The sequence below is a fragment of the Delphinapterus leucas genome, chromosome X (genome assembly GCF_059928025.1).
Source record: "Delphinapterus leucas isolate spDelLeu-1000000601 "Yukka" chromosome X, BTC_Dleu_Yukka2, whole genome shotgun sequence".
Classification (NCBI taxonomy): Eukaryota; Metazoa; Chordata; class Mammalia; order Artiodactyla; family Monodontidae; genus Delphinapterus; species Delphinapterus leucas.
In genome coordinates, this window is record NC_143150.1 from 128,425,406 (window position 1) to 128,446,128 (window position 20,723).

The 20,723-nt window shown below is 42.0% G+C and overlaps 1 protein-coding gene across 1 annotated transcript in view; it reads left to right on the forward strand.

Moving 5' to 3' along the window:
- The window catches only part of ANOS1 (anosmin 1), a 193,339-nt gene that overhangs the window by 29,817 nt on the left and 142,799 nt on the right, over positions 1–20,723 (forward strand). Inside the window, exon 2 of the mRNA XM_022559806.2 lies at positions 8,397–8,444. Within this exon, the coding sequence (XP_022415514.2) occupies positions 8,397–8,444 (48 nt within the window). The remainder of the gene's footprint in view (positions 1–8,396; positions 8,445–20,723) is intronic.

The window sequence follows — 20,723 nt, forward strand, 5'->3', positions numbered from 1 at the left end:
CTGGGCACTTTATTCCCTAGGCGTTTACTTTCCAGACAAGCAGGTATGGCGACTGGGGAGAGGTTCCTGGAATTGGGAGAATCCACACAATTTACCAGCAAAGTAAACACTTGAGAGTGATGTCTGAGCATACGCCTGCCTTTATAATCTGCATTCATGTTCATCGACACCGTTTCTTGTCCCTGCCGTGAAGGAGGAGCTGGGAAGAGAATGAAGTTTGTACCGACGTTTCTTTATTTTCTCGGTTTCCCAGGAACAATGCTGGAGTTGTTTAATTTATATAGGTACTCTATTGCTCATGCTTCCCTTACTTTGTAATACGAGTCATTTACTAAATTTTAGTTATTACATTTCATGCTCCCTCTAAACCTACCTAAGGTTGGATTTCTTTCGGCACAAGTCATTTATTCAGTCTTGAAATCTTCCAGGGCTTTATGTGATTTTGTGGAGAATGCACAATTTACCAGAATTTTCTCCTGAAAATATAAATTTTATGACCAAACATGGTTCAGTGAATACATACCCAAAATCATAGCTGTGGCAAGAATGAATTCAGAACTAGCACATCCTCTTGGAGGAGATTTTGCAGTGGGGAGACTACTGCCTGAGGTGTGCTAACAGAAGCTAGTATCTCCGATTCTATGGTGGGTCCCAGCATTCTGTCGGAGACAGTAAGTAGTAAAAGTTGCATCCTCATTTAGTGCTCTCCCACAGACAGAATTTGTAAGCATATTCCTTATTAAAATTCATAGTAAAGTGTTAATGAAAGTAATGTTTTCCCATATGGCATCGTCGAGCCCTTGCTCTTCTATAAATTTTTCTTTAGATGACTTTATTTACATCTATAAAAAGATAATTAGCATGACTGTTTCTTAAGTAATTTGTACTTGATTCTGAATACAAGTTTTTGTTGAGATTTTCATATTCTCAGGCCGAATCTCTTGGACATTTACTCTACAGGAAAGAAAATAATGAAGCCATCTCCTAAAAGCTCCACCCAGAGAAGATGAAAAATTTGTTCAGCTCCATCTATTTATTTCCTTCTTTTCAGTTCCTCATGATCTAATGATTAAGTTTAAATTTATTTGTATGACTCCCTATTCCATTCATTTATTTATTCAGTCAATATTCATTAAGATCATGAGGGGGAGCCAGTGATGAGGGGGAGATATAGACACCTTCTGTCTTTAAGGAGGTCGTAGGTGGGGCTGGGGTGGGGAGTGGTCGTGATGATCACTAAGGGAAAACAACACGAATATGTTTATACTTGGCAACCGTGTAGAGCGCCTCGGAAGAGAAGTACAGGGAGGCGCAGAGCATGTGCAACAGGGGAGCTGTTGTAGTCAGGGAGTGGGGGTCAGGGAAGGCTTCCTGAAAGAAGTGGCACTTGCAGTGACCTGAAGGGTGCATGGGAGTCGACTTGGGGAGGGGACAAGTTCTGGGTGGGAGGACAGCACTTACAGAGGTTCTCGTTCCTGGACAAGCTTGCCAGGTGTGAAGAAGTGAAGCAAAGAGCGTGGCCGGGCCCTGCATTCTGGTGGTGGGGGCCAGAGGGGAGGGCTGGGTGTCTGGAGAGGTATATTTGTACGGTCAAATACTGTTTTCCTGTAGAATTCAGTTCACTCTGAGAGATCTGTAGAATTCAGAGGGAAATTTTTTAGGGGGACTGGTTAATGAAAAGGCTGTTTATTTACTGAGGATGGTCCATAACATGTGAAAGAACTCCTACTCTAAACAACAGATGTAAACACATAGCTTTTTTTACCTTTTAAGTAGACTTTGTTTTAGAGCTGTTTTAGGTTCACAGCAAAATTGAGCAGAAAATACAAAGAGTTCCTATATACCCTCTGACCCTATACATGCACAGCGTCTCCTGTTATCACCCTCCCCCCCTAGTGGAACATTTGCTACATTGACGACCCTTCATCCACATGTCATCATCACCCCAAGTCTGTAGTTTACATCAGGGTTCGCTCTTGTACATTTTATGGGTTTGGACAAATGTATAATGTATCCACCATTACAGTATCGTACAGAGTGGGTTCAGTGCCCTAAAACTCCTCTGTGCTCTGCCTGTTCATCCCTCCCTCCCCTCAGCCTCTGACCACCACTGATCCGTTCACTGTCTCCATAGTTTTGCCTTTTCCAGAATGGCATAGAGTTGGAATCATACAATACTGTAGCCTTTTCAGACTGACTTCTTTCGCTTAGCAATATGCATTTAAGTTTCCTGAGAAATATTTTGAATGAATGTGTAGTTGTGATGACCACTAGCAAAGATTCATTTTAAAAAGTATTTTGAGCCATGGAAATGCTGAGCCTCAATTTAAGTCTCCTGGACTCCTCTTCTAGCTGCTGTTGAATACATGAGAAACTTTGTGAGTATATCGACAATAGAAAGGAATATCCTTATAACAGTAAACGAAATCAACTATTTTATTTCTTAATTCCAAAGTAATAGGAAAATATTCTGGATTAAAATGAGCTGCTAAATTTTAATCTATGCCTTCATTTTAGAAACTTTACATTTAACATGAAATGAAAATCATCGATTGAGTCACAGCTAGTTACTTGTGGTTTCATAGGGTTGGTCTGTAAAGTTTAGGTCTGTTGTGGGTTTTCTGGAACGGTTTCAACTCATATGTTCTGTCCTGCTGTTGGGCAGTCACTCGGGGCTGAGTTTCCGAAACTGCGCACTGCTCAGTCCTTGTGGCTCTTCCACACCGTCACCTGCTTATGCTAAAAAAACAAGTGGGATCTGTCCTAATTCTCTGTTTTCTTTGCAGATGGTTGTATCTAGATAACTAGTTTTCGTCTCTCTTTATCCTTCCCTTGAGGGCTGTCTTTGAGTTAAGTGTTTACTTGAAGCTTTTGAAGAATTATTTTTCTTAAAGGAAAAAATCAAAAGGCTAGAAATGGAGGGACTTTGAAAATATCATTGAAATAGTGTCTGGGTGCAGTTGATTGAACTTATATAGACTCTTTGAAAGTTGGATTGAGTGGCATTTATGTTTGACCTAGTTAAACCAATAAAATACAGGATATAATCTTGAGATAATTACAAAAGTCCCACTGTCTGATCCTACCTGGAGGTTACAATGATGATTCTAGAGGCAAATGTCTTTCATGCCTAATGTACTTTGTCTCTTTATTTTGCTGGCTTTTAGCCAGAGCGAGACTTTTTTATTTTTGTTGTCAATTGGCTTTAGTGGTGAAGCCTATTGTAATGCAACTAAAAACTTCCCCCAGGCGGGATGTTGAAATGTACCGGATTCTTGCCTTTTTCCATTGCTTTCCTGCTCAAAGAGCATTCCAGGTAAGCAGCGTAGGTGGGTGGTGCGGTGTACGTGCACACCTGGCCCAAACACAGTGGCTGGAGTTACTCAGGGGTTTATAGACATCCTTGATGCCATTAGGCAGGGTTCCTAGAAGTTCTTTGTAGAGATAACTTGTATGTATGGCCGATGCGGATTGATAAAGGCAAAGGCATAGGGCAGCTGCAATACCTTGACATGGGGGGGCGGGGGATTGTTTTAAGAACAATAGGAAACCCAAAACCCAAAAAGGAAATAGGGTGGAAACGTGTGTGTGTGTGTGTGTGTGTGTGTGTAGATAATTTCTGCAGAGAGAAAACTCCATGAATAAATTCAAAAGACAAGTGAGGCACTGGAAACATTTTACAACACCTATTACAGACAAGTTATTATTAAGTCTAATTGGTACTAATAGCTGCTACAGTTGCTAAGAAAAGGGTAAACCATCCAAAATAGAAGTGGTAAAACGCATAGACAGTTCACCGTAAAGGAAATACAAATGGCCAAAGGCAGTTAGAGCAGTTGCCGTGTCACCGCATTGGCAAACGTTGGCAAATTGCTACCACCCAGGGAAAAATCCATGACAATTCCCCCTGCCCCCCTCGCACCCCCCAAGCCTCACTAATAAGATGGAACCGGTTAGCCTAGGACGAGTGTTACACACAGGAGCTGGGAGACTGTAAGTCCAGGATTACTCCTGCGCTCCTCAGAACAAACATAATGGCAAACAAAGGAAGTAACATCAATAATCACAATGGCCTTTAAAAAACAATTTTTTTTTATATCTAACTCTGTGCCAAGTATTTTGCTAAATACTTTGCATGGATTACCTTTTTAATCTTCCCCAGCAAACTATGACATACTATCTTCAGTAATGAAAAAAGAAATGATTGTAATCACAGTAATCTTTCGTGCCTGCTCGCTGTTGCCCCGAATATTTCTTTCTAATGACAGCTTTTCATTTTATGATTAATGGGAAATTGTGCTTAAAATGAAAATGCTTTGGTTGAGGAGATGCATTGATATTAACTCCCAATAAAATGTAGACAACAGATGGGCTTTGTGGCTATTGGGGTATTCGAGCCAATAGGACAGGGAACACTGTGTTTCAGCATGGGAGGGGGCACAGAGTTTGCATTTGCTGGGCGGCTGAAGTCAGTCTTTGCCGGATTCTTTTATTGTTGAGGTTGGACCATTTCATCTACAAAGGGAACAAAAGCATTCTAACCAAGGTGTGCCATGAACAGAGCGTCTCACAGATCGAATCCTCTATTTTTTTTTTAAACCCTCTGACATTTACTAAATAAAATATTTTATTTCCAATAAGTCAAAATCCACGGTAATCTGCTTTCTACCTACTCGGCCAAGCTCCTCTCGTATTGTCTGTTCCAGCCCATCCATCCGATCTGTTGTTCCCTGAGCTTACAGCGTTCAGGACTGTCTGGACCAATTCTACTCTCCTTCCAAGATTATAAACCTGGGGATTCCTTCACAGCCCACTGTAAATCTCACCCTGTGTCTCACTCAGCTTTCCTCACTGGGGTACTCACGGTTGAGTTTAACCACTGGCTTCAGGATGTCCGTATTTTAGTTGCCGTCTTTGACTCCCAGTTTCTTAAGTAGAAAATGGGTAAATGAAACTTGTGTCGTATACGGGATGGTTATGTGGGGCTGAATATGTCCAACACCAGAGCGAGTGCCTGCTATATAGATGTGGCCAGTCATGTAATCATGGTAACATTTATAGGTAATAATCAGGTCAGTGGCATATTACCCCACGGGTAATATTTTTGTCAGCCACTAATGGGGGGCAGACAGCAGTTGCCACGCCTACTTTTGCAGGCCCAGTCACCTTTGCATGGCCTTTGATGGAGGCCACCTCTGTGAGAATCAGGAGCTGGTCCAGTTGCTAGTGTGAAACTTTGAAGCAGAGAGCAAACAGGAAGGCCGGTCTGCTGGACCACACACTCTAGTTGAGGAGCTAAGGCTTAGATCAAAGAAAACAGATGCTACAGCAGGAGAGGGTGTGATACATCTCTCAAGAGCTGTGTGGCACATGCAGCAGGGGCAGACACCCAGAGGTCCTGCCCATCTGTCCAGGAAAAGGCAGACCTGGAGGGGAAGGAGGTGGAAGCTGGTCCGAGGTCAAGGTTCCCAGAGCAAGGGGCCGGACCCTCTGACCTGACACGAGGAGGCAGAAGGTCCTCAGACCTGGTGCAGGAGGTTGTCAGGATCTGGCCCTGACCTAGTCTGTTAGATTGGCGTCCATTCACTTCAGCCCTGAGTCTCTTTAGAAGGAACCTCACTGGTTCCCATCTCTGGGCTGTGAGCACAGAGCACTCAAGTTGGGGCCAGGATGTTCTCTGACAGACGTGGTCCTCGGAAGTCCCAGCGGGACCCAACCCCGCATGGACCAAAGAGCCGTCCGGGAAAAGACAATGAGGGTGACGTTCTCCAAAGCTGCCCTGGACCCTGTTGTCAGCTTTCCTGTGATAATATACTCCTCAACATTTGGCCCCTGCTTTTTGTTGCCGTTGTCACCCTGTTTATGACCGACAGCTCAGTCTGCCGAACCCCCGCTGTGAACTTTTGAGTTTGTCACCAGGCCAAGGGCTCCTTTTCTGAAACAGCAATTTGCCCATAATGCCCTCTTTCTTGCACCCTTTTTACTACCACGTCATTTCCAGTAATTAAACCGTGTCCACTGTTTGTCCAGCTTTGGCCTCTGCCCAATCTAATTATTTCTCTGATGTCAACCCTGCCAAAGGTCATACCTAACCTGAGTCCAGGCTGTTCATATACTGCTCCAGCTTCAGCCCTTGTTTGTCGGACTGATGGACATCGATACGTAGAGCGAGATGAGGGCCCCCTGAAGGTGTGTGGACCTTAACAAGGGGATGAGTAAGTTGATTCCAGATGATCTAAAATGGCAGAGATGTTCAGCAGTTTGGGGGAGTTAAGACTGTAAAGGAGAAAGTTAGGGCCGTATGGTGCAGAGATTTCATAGCTAAAGCCTTACTGTGGGACTGAGATCTACAGCTGAGTGATTTTTAGACGGGAGAGGAAAATTTCTAATCCTAAACAGTTGAGATCTACCCAGTGGTTTTGGGAATCCTGTATTATTAAGGTACATCATTGTGAATGGAAGAGCAAATATCCATACGATGGAACGTGACAACGAAAAAGAATGAAGTGTTGACATATATGACAATGTGGATGAAGCAAAAATAGTATATCATTTAACACAATGTAAAACATGATGAAATGAAAGAAGTCGGACACAGAAGACTACATATTGTATGATTCCGTTTATAACAAGTGTCCAGAGTAGGTAAATTTATAGAGAAAGAAAGTACGTTCGTGGTGGCCAGGACCTGGGTGGAAGGACTGCTAATGGGTACTGCTTTCTGTCAGGGGTGATGAGAAAGTTCAGAAATTAGTGGTGATGGTCCCACAACCTTTCTTCTGAAAACCACTGAGTTATATGAGTAACTTTTGTGTTTGTGAATTATATATCAATAAACGTGTAATAAGAGTATTTTTCAAAAGATATATTATTGGTTCAGTGTTCTTTTAACTGCAAACAAAGGTGATACTATTCTATTCATACCGATGTTCTTAAAAGCTTAGGCATTCATACGTAGGAAATGGACTACTTTATCTCATACCCAACCTTGAACTTCAAAGAACAGGAGGCCACAGCATCTTAATTTTTGGATGACTGTTTCTGTTATCTGTTACAACCACGCCAGCCTAGAACAATCTGATGTAAATATCACAGTCCAACCATCACCAAAATTTTAGTCATGTGGAATGACAAGTTTCAAGCAGAAATTCAAATACTAGGGATCATAAATCATAGCCCTACAAAGCTGTATTCAAAAAGATACACGCACCCCTATCTTCATAGCAGCACTATTTACAATAGCCAAGACATGGAAGCAACCTAAGTGTCCATCAACAGATGAATGGATAAGGAAGATGTGGTACATGTATACAATGGAATACTACTCGGCCATAAAAAAGAAGGAAACAGTGCCATTTGCAGCAACGTGGGTGGACCTAGAGATTGTCATACTGAGTGAAGTAAGTCAAAGGCAAATACCACAGGATATCACTTATATGTAGAATCTAAAATATGACACAAATGAACTCATCTACAACACAGAAACAGACTCACAGACATAGAGAACACACTTGTCGTTGCCAAGGGGGAGGGGTGTTGGGGATGGGGAGGATTGGGAGTTTGGGGTTAGGAGATGCAAACTATTGTATATAGAGAATGGATAAACAACAAGGTCTTACTGTAGAGCACAGGGAACTATATTCAGTGTCCTGTGATAAACCATACTGGCAAAGAATATGAAAAAGAATGTATATATTTATATAACTGAATCACTTTGCTGGACAGCAGAAATTAACACAAGATTGTAAATCAACTATACTTCAATAAAATAAATTTTAATAAACAAATAAATCCTAGTCCTAGTATTTGGTACATGTTGAGTAACTGTCAAGCTGTGCGAAGTGGATTGTGTCTCACTAAGTTATCCCACTGACCTCATGCAGGAGATATTGTCCTTATGCTTTACAGACAGATACAGACTGAGGGACAGACATAGTAAGTCCCTGGTCCAGAGCCACACAGCCCAGTGAAAGGGAAAGAGGAGGTTTTTCCCATGGGATTTGACGTCCAGGCTCAAACACTTATTACTGAATTGGTTAAAATTGAAAGCCTCCAGGATGCCAACTTGTAAATTTACCACAGCTCTTTACTACGGAAGAACCATCTAGTGGTCATTTTCCTGTTGGTCTGTATTCCGTTGCTCAACACACCCAAGAGACGGCTCAAACACTTTTCCTCTTGAAACACCTTGAAATCTTCATTATTTTATATGTATTTGTATCATAAAGTCAAGAGCAAAAAATGATATCCTATTTTAGGAAGAGGGACATATATCAGGGTGGCAAAACTGGTCTTTCATTAATGCAAGTATTTTAAAATTATATTAATACACACAGGTGTATGTAGATTTCAAATAGAAAATTATTTAATGAGTCAATATTTCTTTCTTTTTGCAGAACAACGGTTCCCTGGTTTGGTGCCAGAATCACAAGCAGTGTTCTAAGGTACGTTCCCTACAACTATATCAGTATTTTAAAAAAACGTTTCATTTTGTAACAACTGTAGAGTCACAGGACGATGCCAAGCTAGTACAGAGAAATCAAACATGTACTCTTCACTCATTTCCCACCAGTGGTTACCCTTTACATATATGTAGAACAGTATCACAAGCAGAAAATCGCCTCGGTACAAGGTATGTATATAGTTCTATGAGATTTTATCACATATATGGATTTAGTTAGTGTAGCCACCACTACAGTCAAGATACATGTATCAACATTACTGTATACTACCTTATTCCTCTCTTTATTCTCTAATTATTTCAATCAAAAGTATTTTTAAGGAGAAAACATCTTCTGGTTACACGAGAAGATTTAATGCATTCTACTTACACCTAAGTTGTTTTGTATGCGTTTATTGTGTTTGTGTGGGGGAATTGCTCATTCGCTAATCGGATTCTTTAAGCAGTCTCTTTTCTATCTTTGAGTATTTCTTGTTGCACACACGTGCTCTAAAGTTATCATTATACTCATTCATATGTTTCATAGCATAGATTTCTTACCTCAGTCCCCAAACATCACCATCTTTAAATATATTTATATGTTTATAGAGAGAGTATATATGTATGTATATGCTTTAGCTCCAGTCTCAAAGTCGGTTTTATATTCAGATTATATAAGTGAATAAAGTTTAAACTTGCTATCAGTACTGCAGCACTTTGGGATTGTAATAGCGTTTCATGAGATTTCTTTCATGGTTGCGACTATTAGACCGAAAATTGAAGCATTCCTTTATTTTACAACCAAAATTTCATCTAATACACAATAATATGAAACAGCATATTTATGAAGAACATTATTAGTTTGAAAGGTCTTTCAAACAAATTATCTCAAAGTAAACGGTTGTAGAATAATGTTCCTAAACCTAAAACTTCACTATAATGATACATTCTGACATTCATGCACGCGTTGTGTCATTTAATCCGCATGAGCGTTATTAAAAACAGAACAGAATTATTATGTGAATGTGAAATTATTTGGTGAAAACAAACTTTGCTTAGTTCTGACTCTCTAGATCCTGGGCAGAACTGAGATGTCTGGTTTATGATCCTTTTACTCTTTTTATATAATATCATACATATTTGCTCTGATAAGATATTTTCTGGTTATCTATTCATTGTTCTTCAATTGGTGTTTTGGGTAACTTGTTTATGTCATCACTGCAGGAGAGGATATATATGTGTGTGTGTGTGTGTGTGTGTGTGTGTGTATGAATGTATGGCTATGAGGCTGACTAAATTTCATAAGTAGTGTTTTTGTCCAGTTTTGTTAGTTGGGTATTACTTGAATGACAACTTGTTGTATCAGTATTATTTCTCATAAGCACCTCTTTTCTCCTTATGCCATCAAGAAATTAATTTTTTTTACACACTTGAAATTTGAATGGGACACGTTCATTTAAACTGCTTTTAAAATATCCTAATTAAAGAACATTGCAGCCCTAGGGAATACAGATTGTTAAACCATGTTTTGTAATTGAATGATCAAGGCTGACCTGAGAGACTGAACTTGACAAGAAATCAATTCCTTTTGCCTGAAAGCAGAAATGAATCAGTAAGTCATAGATAACTTCAACAGAAACTTTGAAATATATTACAAAGGCAACATAAATTTAAGGGTTGTCTTTAGTCTGAATACTTGGGGATGGATCTTCCACGTTAATCAAAGTTTCTCTCTTTTGGATGTTTTCACCGTGGGATACGTTTGTAGATAATTACAGTTTGCACTTCTTCTGAGATTCATGAAGCATTGTGTAGGCTTTTCCTTTGCTTTTTAGGTTAATGAGGTGAAGGGTGAGCGGTGGTAACTCCATTTTACACATGGGGAAATGCAGGCACGTACGTATTGGATAATGTCCTGGAATCACTCAGCAAATCAGTAGAGGTAAACTAAAGTTTGGAATACCATCTCCTAGGCTGTGTTGTATAGAGACCAACAACTTGAAAAACCGTTTTGAGCAAATATTGGGACAGAAGAGTAAAAACACCTCAGCGAATCAAGAAGGAATGCTGATGATATAACTTTCTGAATATATGTTAAAAGATAAAGTTTACATAATATTTTATAGAAAGTACACACTTTCTAATTAGTTCTCGTTGTGTTTGCAAAGCCCATCACCTTCAGGATCCCTCCAGAAGGTGAGTTCTTCTTCCCATCTAACTGCCGGCCTTGTCCAATCTGCCATCATCTCTTGCCTGGACCTATCCAGGAGCATCCTCTTGGGTCTCCCAGCTTCTACTCTACCCATGTGGCTGCTGGAAAGACCCTTTAAACGTATCAGCTGTGAATCTTGCTGCTGTCTGCCTCACACCTTCTAATATCTTCCTACCTCACTCAGCCTAAAACATCGGCCCTGTCTTGTCTGCCTGTGCTCTCTCTCCAACTTTCTCCTCTGCTTTACCCCCATCAAGCCTGCTTTTCCCTCCACCAGAAGGCTCCTTCCGCGGTCACCCAGCTCACCGCACCCCATTCGTGTCTCAGCACAAATGCCACCTTCTCAGCCTTGCCCTCCCAGGTCACCTCCCACCCATTTACACACTTCCTCGGCCGTATGATACCCGCACGACATTATATAGTTGTTCCTTTATCTCTGAGAGTCTGTCTCCTTCGCCAGAAAGTAAGCTCCGAGGGGCATCGACTGAGTTGTCTTTGTTCATTGTGGTATTTTCAAGCCTAGAATGGTGTTTGGTACAGAGTAGTTGCTCACCAAATATCTGTGAATGAATCCATGAATGAAGTCCATACAGTACATTTTCTTCCTCCCCCAAAGTACGTCATTACTGTATTACCTTCAGGAAAAAGGTTATAATCCATTTTGTATCCATGTAACTTAGCGTGATTATTTAGTATTAATTAGGAAAATCCTCCTCCTATAATGAAGCCAGTACTATGAAGTCAGGGGTCTTCTGCATCATTTAGCTCCTAGATGATGTAGAGCAGTGACTTACTGTCCTGCATGGTTTGAGGCCAGTGGTTCTCAAGCTGGAGCGGTTCTGCTCCCAAGGGGACATTTGGCAATGGCGGGAGACATTTTTGGTCGTCACTACTGGCATCTAGTGGGTGGAGGTCAGGAATGCTGACAAACTACAATGCACAGGACGCCCTCACAGTGAAGAAGCTGCAAGCTCAGTAGCGCCGAGGGAGGTTGAAGAACCCTGGTCTGTGCATTTTGCGAGTTATAAAGGAATTGAAGAACACACTCCTATTCTCAGCAGTTTTACTTTATTATATGAAGGAAAATAAACATATAATTTACCGAGCATGTGGTATGCGCCAAGCACCTTTTCAGGGGCTCGTTATATGTTAGGAATTCTAATGCTCATCATATACAATTTCTTTATTTTAATTAATTATTTATTTATTTTTGGCTGCATTGGGTCTTTGTTGCTTCGCGTGGGCTTTCTTTTTTCTAGTTGCGGCGAGCGGTCCTACTCTTCCTTGCGGTGCTCAGGCCTCTCATTGCGGTGGCTTCTCTTTGTTGTGGAGCATGGGCTACATTAGTTGTGGCACGTGGGCTCAGTAGTTGTGGCTCACGGGCTCTAGAGCACAGGCTCAGTAGTTGTGGTGCATGGGCTTAGTTGCTCCGCGGCATGTGGGATCTTCCGGGACCAGGGCTCAAACCCATGTCCCCTGCATTGGCAGGCGGATTCTTAACCACTGCACCACCAGGGAAGTCCACATCATATACAATTTCTGTAAAAGGCCAGATAGTAAATATTTCCATCTTTGTAGCCCATAAAGTCTCTGTGGCAACTACTCATGTGGCCACTGTAGCCTGAAATCAGTGATAGATAGTACCTAAACAAAGGACAGTGGCTGTGTTCCAATAAAGCTTTATGTTTGGACACTGGAATCTGAATTTCATGTAATGTTCATGTCATGAAATTTTATTATCTTTCCCAACCATTAAAAAATGTAAGAACCATTCTTTGTCTGCTGGCTGTACACAAACAAGTGCCCGGCTGGACTTGCCCATTTGCCAGAGTTTGCCATTGCATTCACATATGCAAAATCAGTCAAAAACAAAACAGTAAAGATGCATTTGTCTCTCAATACAAAGACATATCTCGGTGCATTCAAACTGAAAAATGGACAGTTTCTAGCCTCCTGTGTGGAACATTTTTGGTCAGCTTGCGAGGATTTGTTGAATGAATGGTGAACAACAGTAAGAAAACATCAAATCACAATTAATTTTTGAAAATTCAGTGTTAAAACGCAATTATCAGAGCCAGTAAAAATTGTGGAGCACTTCAAGATGGGCAAAATGACGGCTGGATGTCCCCTCTTGCACTCTTGCAGGTTATCTGCGTTGCTCATCGTCTTTGAGCTATTTTCTTACTCTGTAAATGTAGAAAGCTGGTAATAACGCAGGTGATTCTTGTCCACGGACATGCAAATGATTGTGTGCAGTGTAGTGCAATTGATGCTTCCCCCATCAAGAGACCATTTGCATCTAGTTGTAAATCCATTCTAGCATTTGTTTTTGTGTGAATATATTTATATTTCTTGGATTTCTCCTTTGAACCACATGTAACATACTACTGGTTCTTGCAGTATTTCATGAGTTAAATCTTGGACACTTGTTCATTTTATATTTGCATGCGAGTCATGCATTTACTTTATAAAATAAGCATCCTTTGACCTTACGCTGCTCAGTTACCTTTCCAAGCATTGCATCCAAGAATGGCATTCTTGTTGACACGCACCCCTGTCTGGGGAGCAGGCATGCTCATCCTTCTCCTTTTGGGTGTTATAACTCACTCACCGGACTTTTGTTCCCCATTTGGTTGTGAGGATTTGAGTTGAAAAGCAGTAATTTAGGGCTCAATCTTGGTGCGGTGGCATGTTGCTTTGATCTCAGTGGGAGTTCGGTTCTTATAAGGGCTATAACTCCAGATTCTTAGTGATTTTCCAGGTTTATTCAGAGCCAGATTTCGAGGTGAGGAAGATTGGTTTTGCTTGTATGAACATCTGGGCAGTTTCATTTGACATCTCTGAAATTTATCGGATAAAGGTCAAACCCCAGAAACATAACTGAATGTGACTGTTGAAGGTTTTTGTGTTGTGTTAGATGCCTTCTATGATTTATGTGGTAATGACTGTAAATCCATACAGCCCCAGGAAAATACATCTTAAGGAGGAAAATGAAAACTCAGGCACCCATGGAAATGCGCTATGTCCCAACACCCAAAGAACCAAAGCTGAACAGTTTATTTTTTTGTAATATTCTAGTATGCAACAGTTTGAAATTTCAGTTGTTTTATATCCTTTAAAACATTTAAAGCCTATTGTACTACTTCCTGATGTTCATACAGTTTTCCCTGACTTCATGCAATCAGCTTCAAGGACAAAGTTGACGTATACTGAGCGTCTCTTGTCCAACATATTGATACCTTTGGGGAGGTGCCAGTTATTCCATAGGCAAAGCCACCATTGACATTGATTGTCAAGAGAGGCTGTAGGATTGTGCCACTGGAGGAGTAGAAAACTTCTCCAATGTTAAAATCAATTCCCTTTATTTTGGACACCAATGTTATTATGCCCATAAGTAATGATCACGATATTATTTCTAAGTAAATGGGATGTGATAATCTAGGAAGAGAAGAGAAATATTCTATTTCCTTAAACCAGTAGAATGAAAATGTGTATGGAATGCATATGAAAAGAAACGGTGAGGTGTGTGAAAGTTTGGCTCCTGTTCTTTTGAAATACCAGTCTGTACATGCAGTATGGTACTAGCATGATGAATAAAAATGGTCAAATGCACATTTGTTAGGCTATCCTATAACATCATGCCAGTCAATGGCATAACTTTAAGTACCCCAAAGACCATTATGTGCTTTTGTGCTAACCAAGAGATGAAGTCTCTCCTCCGGGACACCTGAGCTCTTGGATTTCCGGGTCTCCATGCAGCTGGAAAATCACGTCCTCAGCAGGCTTGAGTTAGGGGTCCATGTGTAATTACATGCTCAAGTCCTCCATCCGGTGTCACTGTAGGGGAACATTCACGTCGGTATCATCTCTGAGGTGAAGGCAGAAATGGAGGAAAAAAGACAGAACAAAGTGAGAGAATGTGGAACAACAGATAAAAACAAAAAGAACGTACAAATGGGGGAGCCAAATGAGTACCTAGTTTCAGAACTTCCTTTCTGAAGTGGTGAGTGCTGAGGTTTCTCTGAATCAGCGAAGGCTCCCAGCAGGGTCCCTGCTAGGGCTCAGGCAGGTGGATCAGTGAGTTGATGATTTTAACAATGAGAGATTTGCCATCTGTCACCGCCTCCTGGAATGCAAGCTCACAGCTCTAATTGGAGCCTTCAGCATGGAAGGCAGCCCGAGCTGGTGTCACTGACTTGCTTTCCCTCACACCGTCATTCTTATGGTAAGTGTTTTCTGCCCCCACGCTGGGAACTTTTATCAAACATATTTTGTGCTTTGGGGCGATCATTAGCCATCAGTAGCTGGAACATTCCAGGGTGTTTTTTAGCCTGGAAACTAGCCTGTGTGCTGCAGTAACTTGCAAAACTTGGCCAGGCTCATAGCACAATCAATATTTAAGGAAAAGAACAGGTTCTTATTTGGATTTAAATCCGAGATGTGACATGTTAATAGCCCAACGTGTTTCTGATTTTCCATATCGGTTTTTATGGATGTGAAAGACTTCCACCTGCTGTAAACGTCAAAGCAAAGACATGTGGAGGGGGAAAAGCACCTCTATGTAAGTCTTTATCCTCACCCCTTCTCAGGTCTTCCTATCAATTTCTCCTTCCATCTGATGAAAGAAGATGCAAACGAAATCTCTTATTTGGTTCATGACTGAGGAGGGGTTCCCTGAAAGCTGGCTTTAGAAAGGGAATGCATTTTGAACATATGAAACACATCTACGTCAGGATGCGCCACGCGGTGACAGTGGTCTGACAGGCGTTTTGAAGTTGTAATGAATTCATCAGAAGGCACACAGAGGAGCCGGGATGAGCTCCGATTGCTTGAAGATGCTGGGTTTGAGCTGGCAACTGGCGAAGAGGACCAGTGTCGATTGAAGGATGGGCATGGTTATGTTTTAGAAAGAAGATAGACTTGGACTTCAGTAAGCTGGGGAGGGCAGAATTTGTGGGCACTGAATACGTCATTGTGCTGAGTTGCCCTTCCTTCTCCAAGAAGTAGTCTCCCCTGAGGTGAGAACTCTCACTTGAATCTAGGGGTAGACGGTCAGCATTTGCTTTTCTGTGTTCATGATTGTGACCCCATCCTGTAGGTAGTCCTTGACATGGGGGTCAAGTTGTTCTACCTAATCATACACAGGAGTTCCTCTTAGAAGCCTAATATGTGTTGGTACATGGTCTGTCTTGGAAACACTATTGCTCAATGTTTGTAAAAGAGCAGTTGTTATAGGGAAATAAATCTAGGTATTAATTTCAACTCTGTTTTTACTCGCTGACACTCTCTTTACTAGGAGATGCTCTTGTGTCTAATTTGCCTAAAGAAGGAATATAGGATAATTATTTGAAAAATTAATTTTCCTTTCTCAAGATTTCTCACTTTTGATCTATTTGATGTGGAAGAACTTCCTTCATCCTATAAATAATCACATTCAATTACCTTAGTATATTTGTTTTCTAATCTTTGGGGTCATAGGACTTTCTGTAAGATTCATTGCTCAAAGCATGATGTTCTTTGGGTGATGTTGTTACTGAACCAAACTTGGGTCTGACTGCCCGTGCCGTAAACCCAATCTACTGATACTGGGTTGTGGTGAAGGGAAGTGTAGTGTTGATTGCAAGGCCAAGAAAGGAGTATGGGTGGCTCGTGCTCAAAAGACCCAAACTCCCTGATGGCTTTCAGGGAAACGTTTTTAATGACTCGGTGAGGAGAAGGGCTGCAGGTGTATGATCAGCTTGTGGACATAATTTTGATTGGTTGGTGGTGAGGTAACCTGGTGGTATTTTGGGAGTCAACGTCATCAACCTTCTGGCTCCAGCTGCTCTGGGGTCTACGTGCTTGAGGGCAACATGAAGTTAACTTCTTCCACCTGGTTGGGGTTTCAGTATCTCCAAAACAGCCCAAGGACATGGCTCAGAATATTATCTCTAGCCCTTGAGAAGGAAACAAACGTCTTTGATTTTGTTTAATGGCTAAACTATTATTTTGTCTTGCTTGACTCTTTTCCTTTGTTTCTACATTTTTCACTTCTCAGATTAAATTTGTTCTTTGGAACTCAGGGAAAGCCTAGGAGGCTAAAGTTTTTCTACAAACAAGAGGAATGCAGAGGACATGGGGGGATGGTCTGTCCTGGGAAGGTCCCATAGGGTGCTGCTTGGTTATAATATGAAGTGTGTGTGTGTGTGTGTGTGTGTGTGTATGTTTAATGGCTAAGCTGGGCATTTGTTCTAAACTCTTTTTCAGCCTAAAATTACCATAGCTGTGCATGGGATCTACCATTGAGTTTGTACCTTTTGTTTTCTTCTGGGTTGGAAGAGAAAATTTTTCCTAAGGAGGATCTTTATCAAGTACTCCCTTCATCTTCTTTGATGAGTGTCTAGGCAGAGTTAGGATGACGTTTTTATTCAAACAGTCATCCTCATTAGGACCTGTGATTTTTGCTGTGGATGTCAGAGCTAACAGCAGTTCTGCTGGCTGTGAAATGACAGTGACGTATCAACAAGCCACTGCTCTCCTGGTACTTGCCAAGAACTAGAATATCAAACCTTTGGTATCCTTTCAGTACCGAAAGGCACCAGAGAGAAACAGTATTTATACATGCCTGATAGATATATAGTTTCCAGATGCTGTACAATCCATGCTTCCATGACAGGACTAACTGTGTCCTTTCACAATCTCAAAATTGTCCTTTGACAAATGACGTTTACTGAATCCCATGTTGCTGCAATGCAGCACGTGTAATATTCTCAGAAACGGTCTCACAAACCCAGTCACCGAGGCCACTCTGAGGAACTTGCCAAGCACAGCTGTCTGTTATTCCATGCCATCTTTAGGAGAAAACTTGGGAAAGCATTCATCATGTTCACTTTATCAGTACTAATTATGCGTCCCTTAGAAACTGGTAGATATTTTAGCCTGTGGACACTGTGTTTTCCGCTTAGAACTGACTGTTAGAAAGCTGAATGGTAAATAAAATCACCTCTTTTAACAAGGTTACTGAAATTTATCCCGTGTGTATGGGAACTAGCTTTATCCCTGACTCCATTTTTTCTTTTCCTTTATCTTGTTTTTATCACACACACGTAAGATTTGTTTTCTAGCTGTATCCTATGGATCTTTGTAAATTGTCTTGAATCCTTTTAGGAGTGAGAAAGGCAATAGATAAATCCATAAATCCCTAAAATAACAAATAACTAGAGAAATGCCCCATCGTGACTGACACTTGCCTGGTGCGTTGTTTAGTTTCCTGAACCATTTTATCCACAGTTTCATGGTTCACTGAGGTGAGATGACAAGACATCTATATTCCTAGCAGAGCTCTTTGAGCTGGTGCTGACAACTAGGGCTTCATTCCTTGGAAAGGAGCGAAGGTGGCCACTTGTCAGTTAGGTAATGGCTGTGACTGGGCAAAAGAGAGAAAATGCAGTTTAAGTTGTGAAACCGGGGGGTGCGTATGGACGTGTTCTGAGGGGGAATGAGGTAAGTGGAACAAAGGTGAAAAGCTTTTGTTTGTGAGCGCCTTTTCGAGCCAAAGGGGTTTGGCCCTGTCTTCACAGATCTTAAGTCATAAATAGCAGAGGTCAAAGAATAGTCTTTAAAACCACACAATAAAGAAAGAACTTCTCTCAACTGGGTCTTTTCAGAGCAGAGCTACCAATGTGGGTGAGTTCGTTTTCCATTCGCATGGGGGAGGCAGTGACTTAAAGTGCGCACTTTGTAAAGATGGCCCTCCCTCCCTCCCTTCCTCTTTTCTTTCCTTCTTTCTCTCTATTATAGTATCTATTAGAGTAGCAAATGTTGACGTCTATGAAGAACCTTCCCAATCTGCCTTCGGTTATGGGAGCTCCTCTTGAAGATTTTAGGCCTAGAGTAATAGAAGTGGATGAACTGGGCATTTCACCTTCTTTAGCTACAGCAGAAATCCCACTCAAGCTACAGCGTGTGCATCTCCATGTGCTTTTCCTTACGCCAGTAGCTCAGTTCACATGGATGTTGATGTATATTCGTGTTGGAAGACAGGTCGCGGTAAGGCAGAGCTGAAGGGGAGACGTGTGCTGGTGGTCAGAAAACTGGGATCACGTGGCATTGCCTTATTAAACACCGGGCGTTTTAAGTAATTACAAGTGACGGATGCTGCGTCTGATTCCGCATAGGGAATGAGAACCGTGGAAGCTGCCTGGGCCAGGACGGGCCTTGCGCTGTGCAAGCGGAGGTCACCGGGTGTGCGGCCGCCTGCAGATGTGGCCGGTTCAGCCTTTCGTAGACGTTTCTCACGTGCCTTGATGGCAGCTTTGTGGAGAGGGGCCGGGGAGCTGCCCGCTCTTCCTCCGGACGGGATGCAGCTCTTCTGGAGTCCATCTGCTGATGAAGGTGGGGCTCTGGAGGGCTGGGCGCCTCTGGGTTCTCACAGCTGCAAGGTTGAACTTGGGCGGTTGCAGATGAATGAGCCGCCTTTCCCAAGAGAAGCTGCATAATGGCTTCGGGACTATTAAGCTGTGAAGATTCATGCGCTGGCGTTTGGGAGTGTGTGTTCAGCATCTTTTCCTTGGGGAGCGAGGGGGGCATGTGCGTTTTTGGCTTTTTACATCCAACTGTATATGCACATTTTCCCTTTTTGTATGAGGAGATAATGCCTGCACTAAGGGTAAACCCTCCCCCCCTCCTAAATCCTTCCACAAAAAGATACTTATTAAGGCTGGCATTCTGAAGAACTAAATGCTTCTTTAACTTTGCTTTATCTGCTTCAATGAGCACAGTGTACCGAGTCCGGGGAATTCACATTATGGCCGCGAGCCGCCCTCCCTATTCTCTGGGGCTCTTTGGGCACAGAAATAATCCCTTCCTAGAAGCTTTTGAGAAAGGAACTGAACTATGCGGGCTAATCAACTGTAAATCTTGGCCATCCCCAAAGTATTGCATGAAGTTGCATCGAAAAGTGTTCCGATCACCAGGAAGCCTAATTTCAAGACCTAGGGCAAATTTGCAGCAAACATGTTGATGTGCTGTGTTTTAAAACTCTGGAATGCGGCTCCTTTCTGCAGCCATCCTCCGCTTTTGTTGTTTGCATCCTGTGTGTGTTTATTTCGTTTCTTTGTCGTTTGGAGACAAAAAGACAATGAAGCTCCTTAGAACTTTTGTTTTCCAACTGGTAATGGAGAATATTATAAGGAGAAGTGAACTCTGATGGAATGTTGAATTACAAACGCTCGGAGGCTTTTCTAGATGACTTCTAAATCATTTTCTGCTCAGTCAGGGGACAGTATTGGGGAGGAAAAAAATAACCTACTTTGGGAGAGTCACATCTGCAGGCCTCTGTGAGCCACCGTGCTGCAGTCCCCCGTGTCATCACAGTAGCTGTCATTCTGCTGAGAGGTTGTGTCTTGCTCAGGACGAACGCAAAGCTAGGTCGCCTGCATTCTCCTTGGACCTAAGATAGTATCAACAATGCATTTATAGTAGCATAAAGCAAGCCTTAAGACGCTTAGTGTATAGACGTGAAGGCTGTCTTTCTGAATCACCGAAATCTAATGGAAATGGGACAGTGGCATTTGCTCTCTGACATTTGGAAGGCAGAATGAGAACTTCATTTTTGGCCAATGAAATGTCTCTTCTTCACCTGCCTCATTCTTCCTGATATTCCTCTGTCTATACGTGCACAGACCACTGTCATTATTTCTATCCTGAGGTGTGGATTCAGCTCCATACCGATCATTTCTGACTTACGGTCCTTTAAAAACCCTTTAAGTTGCTGTGTCCTCATTGAGACACATTTCTTCTGCCCTTTGCATGAGAGGTGGTGAGCGTCACGTGGAGAGTCTGGTCTTTGGGCTCCAGGGCTGAGGGTGTGACTTACAAGCTCTGTGACCTGGACCAAGTTGCCTCTTTGCCTTCTCCAAACCTGTCCCTCACCCTGGATTCTCTATAGTAATTAAAAACATGGATATTCACTCAATCACTGAACCTAAAAACTCACAATTCTCCTTAGTGCTATCCTCTCCTTTACCTTTATACCCATCCTTCTGCAAAGTTCTTCAGTTTCATGCCTCAAGCTAATTTGCCCGTCCTCTC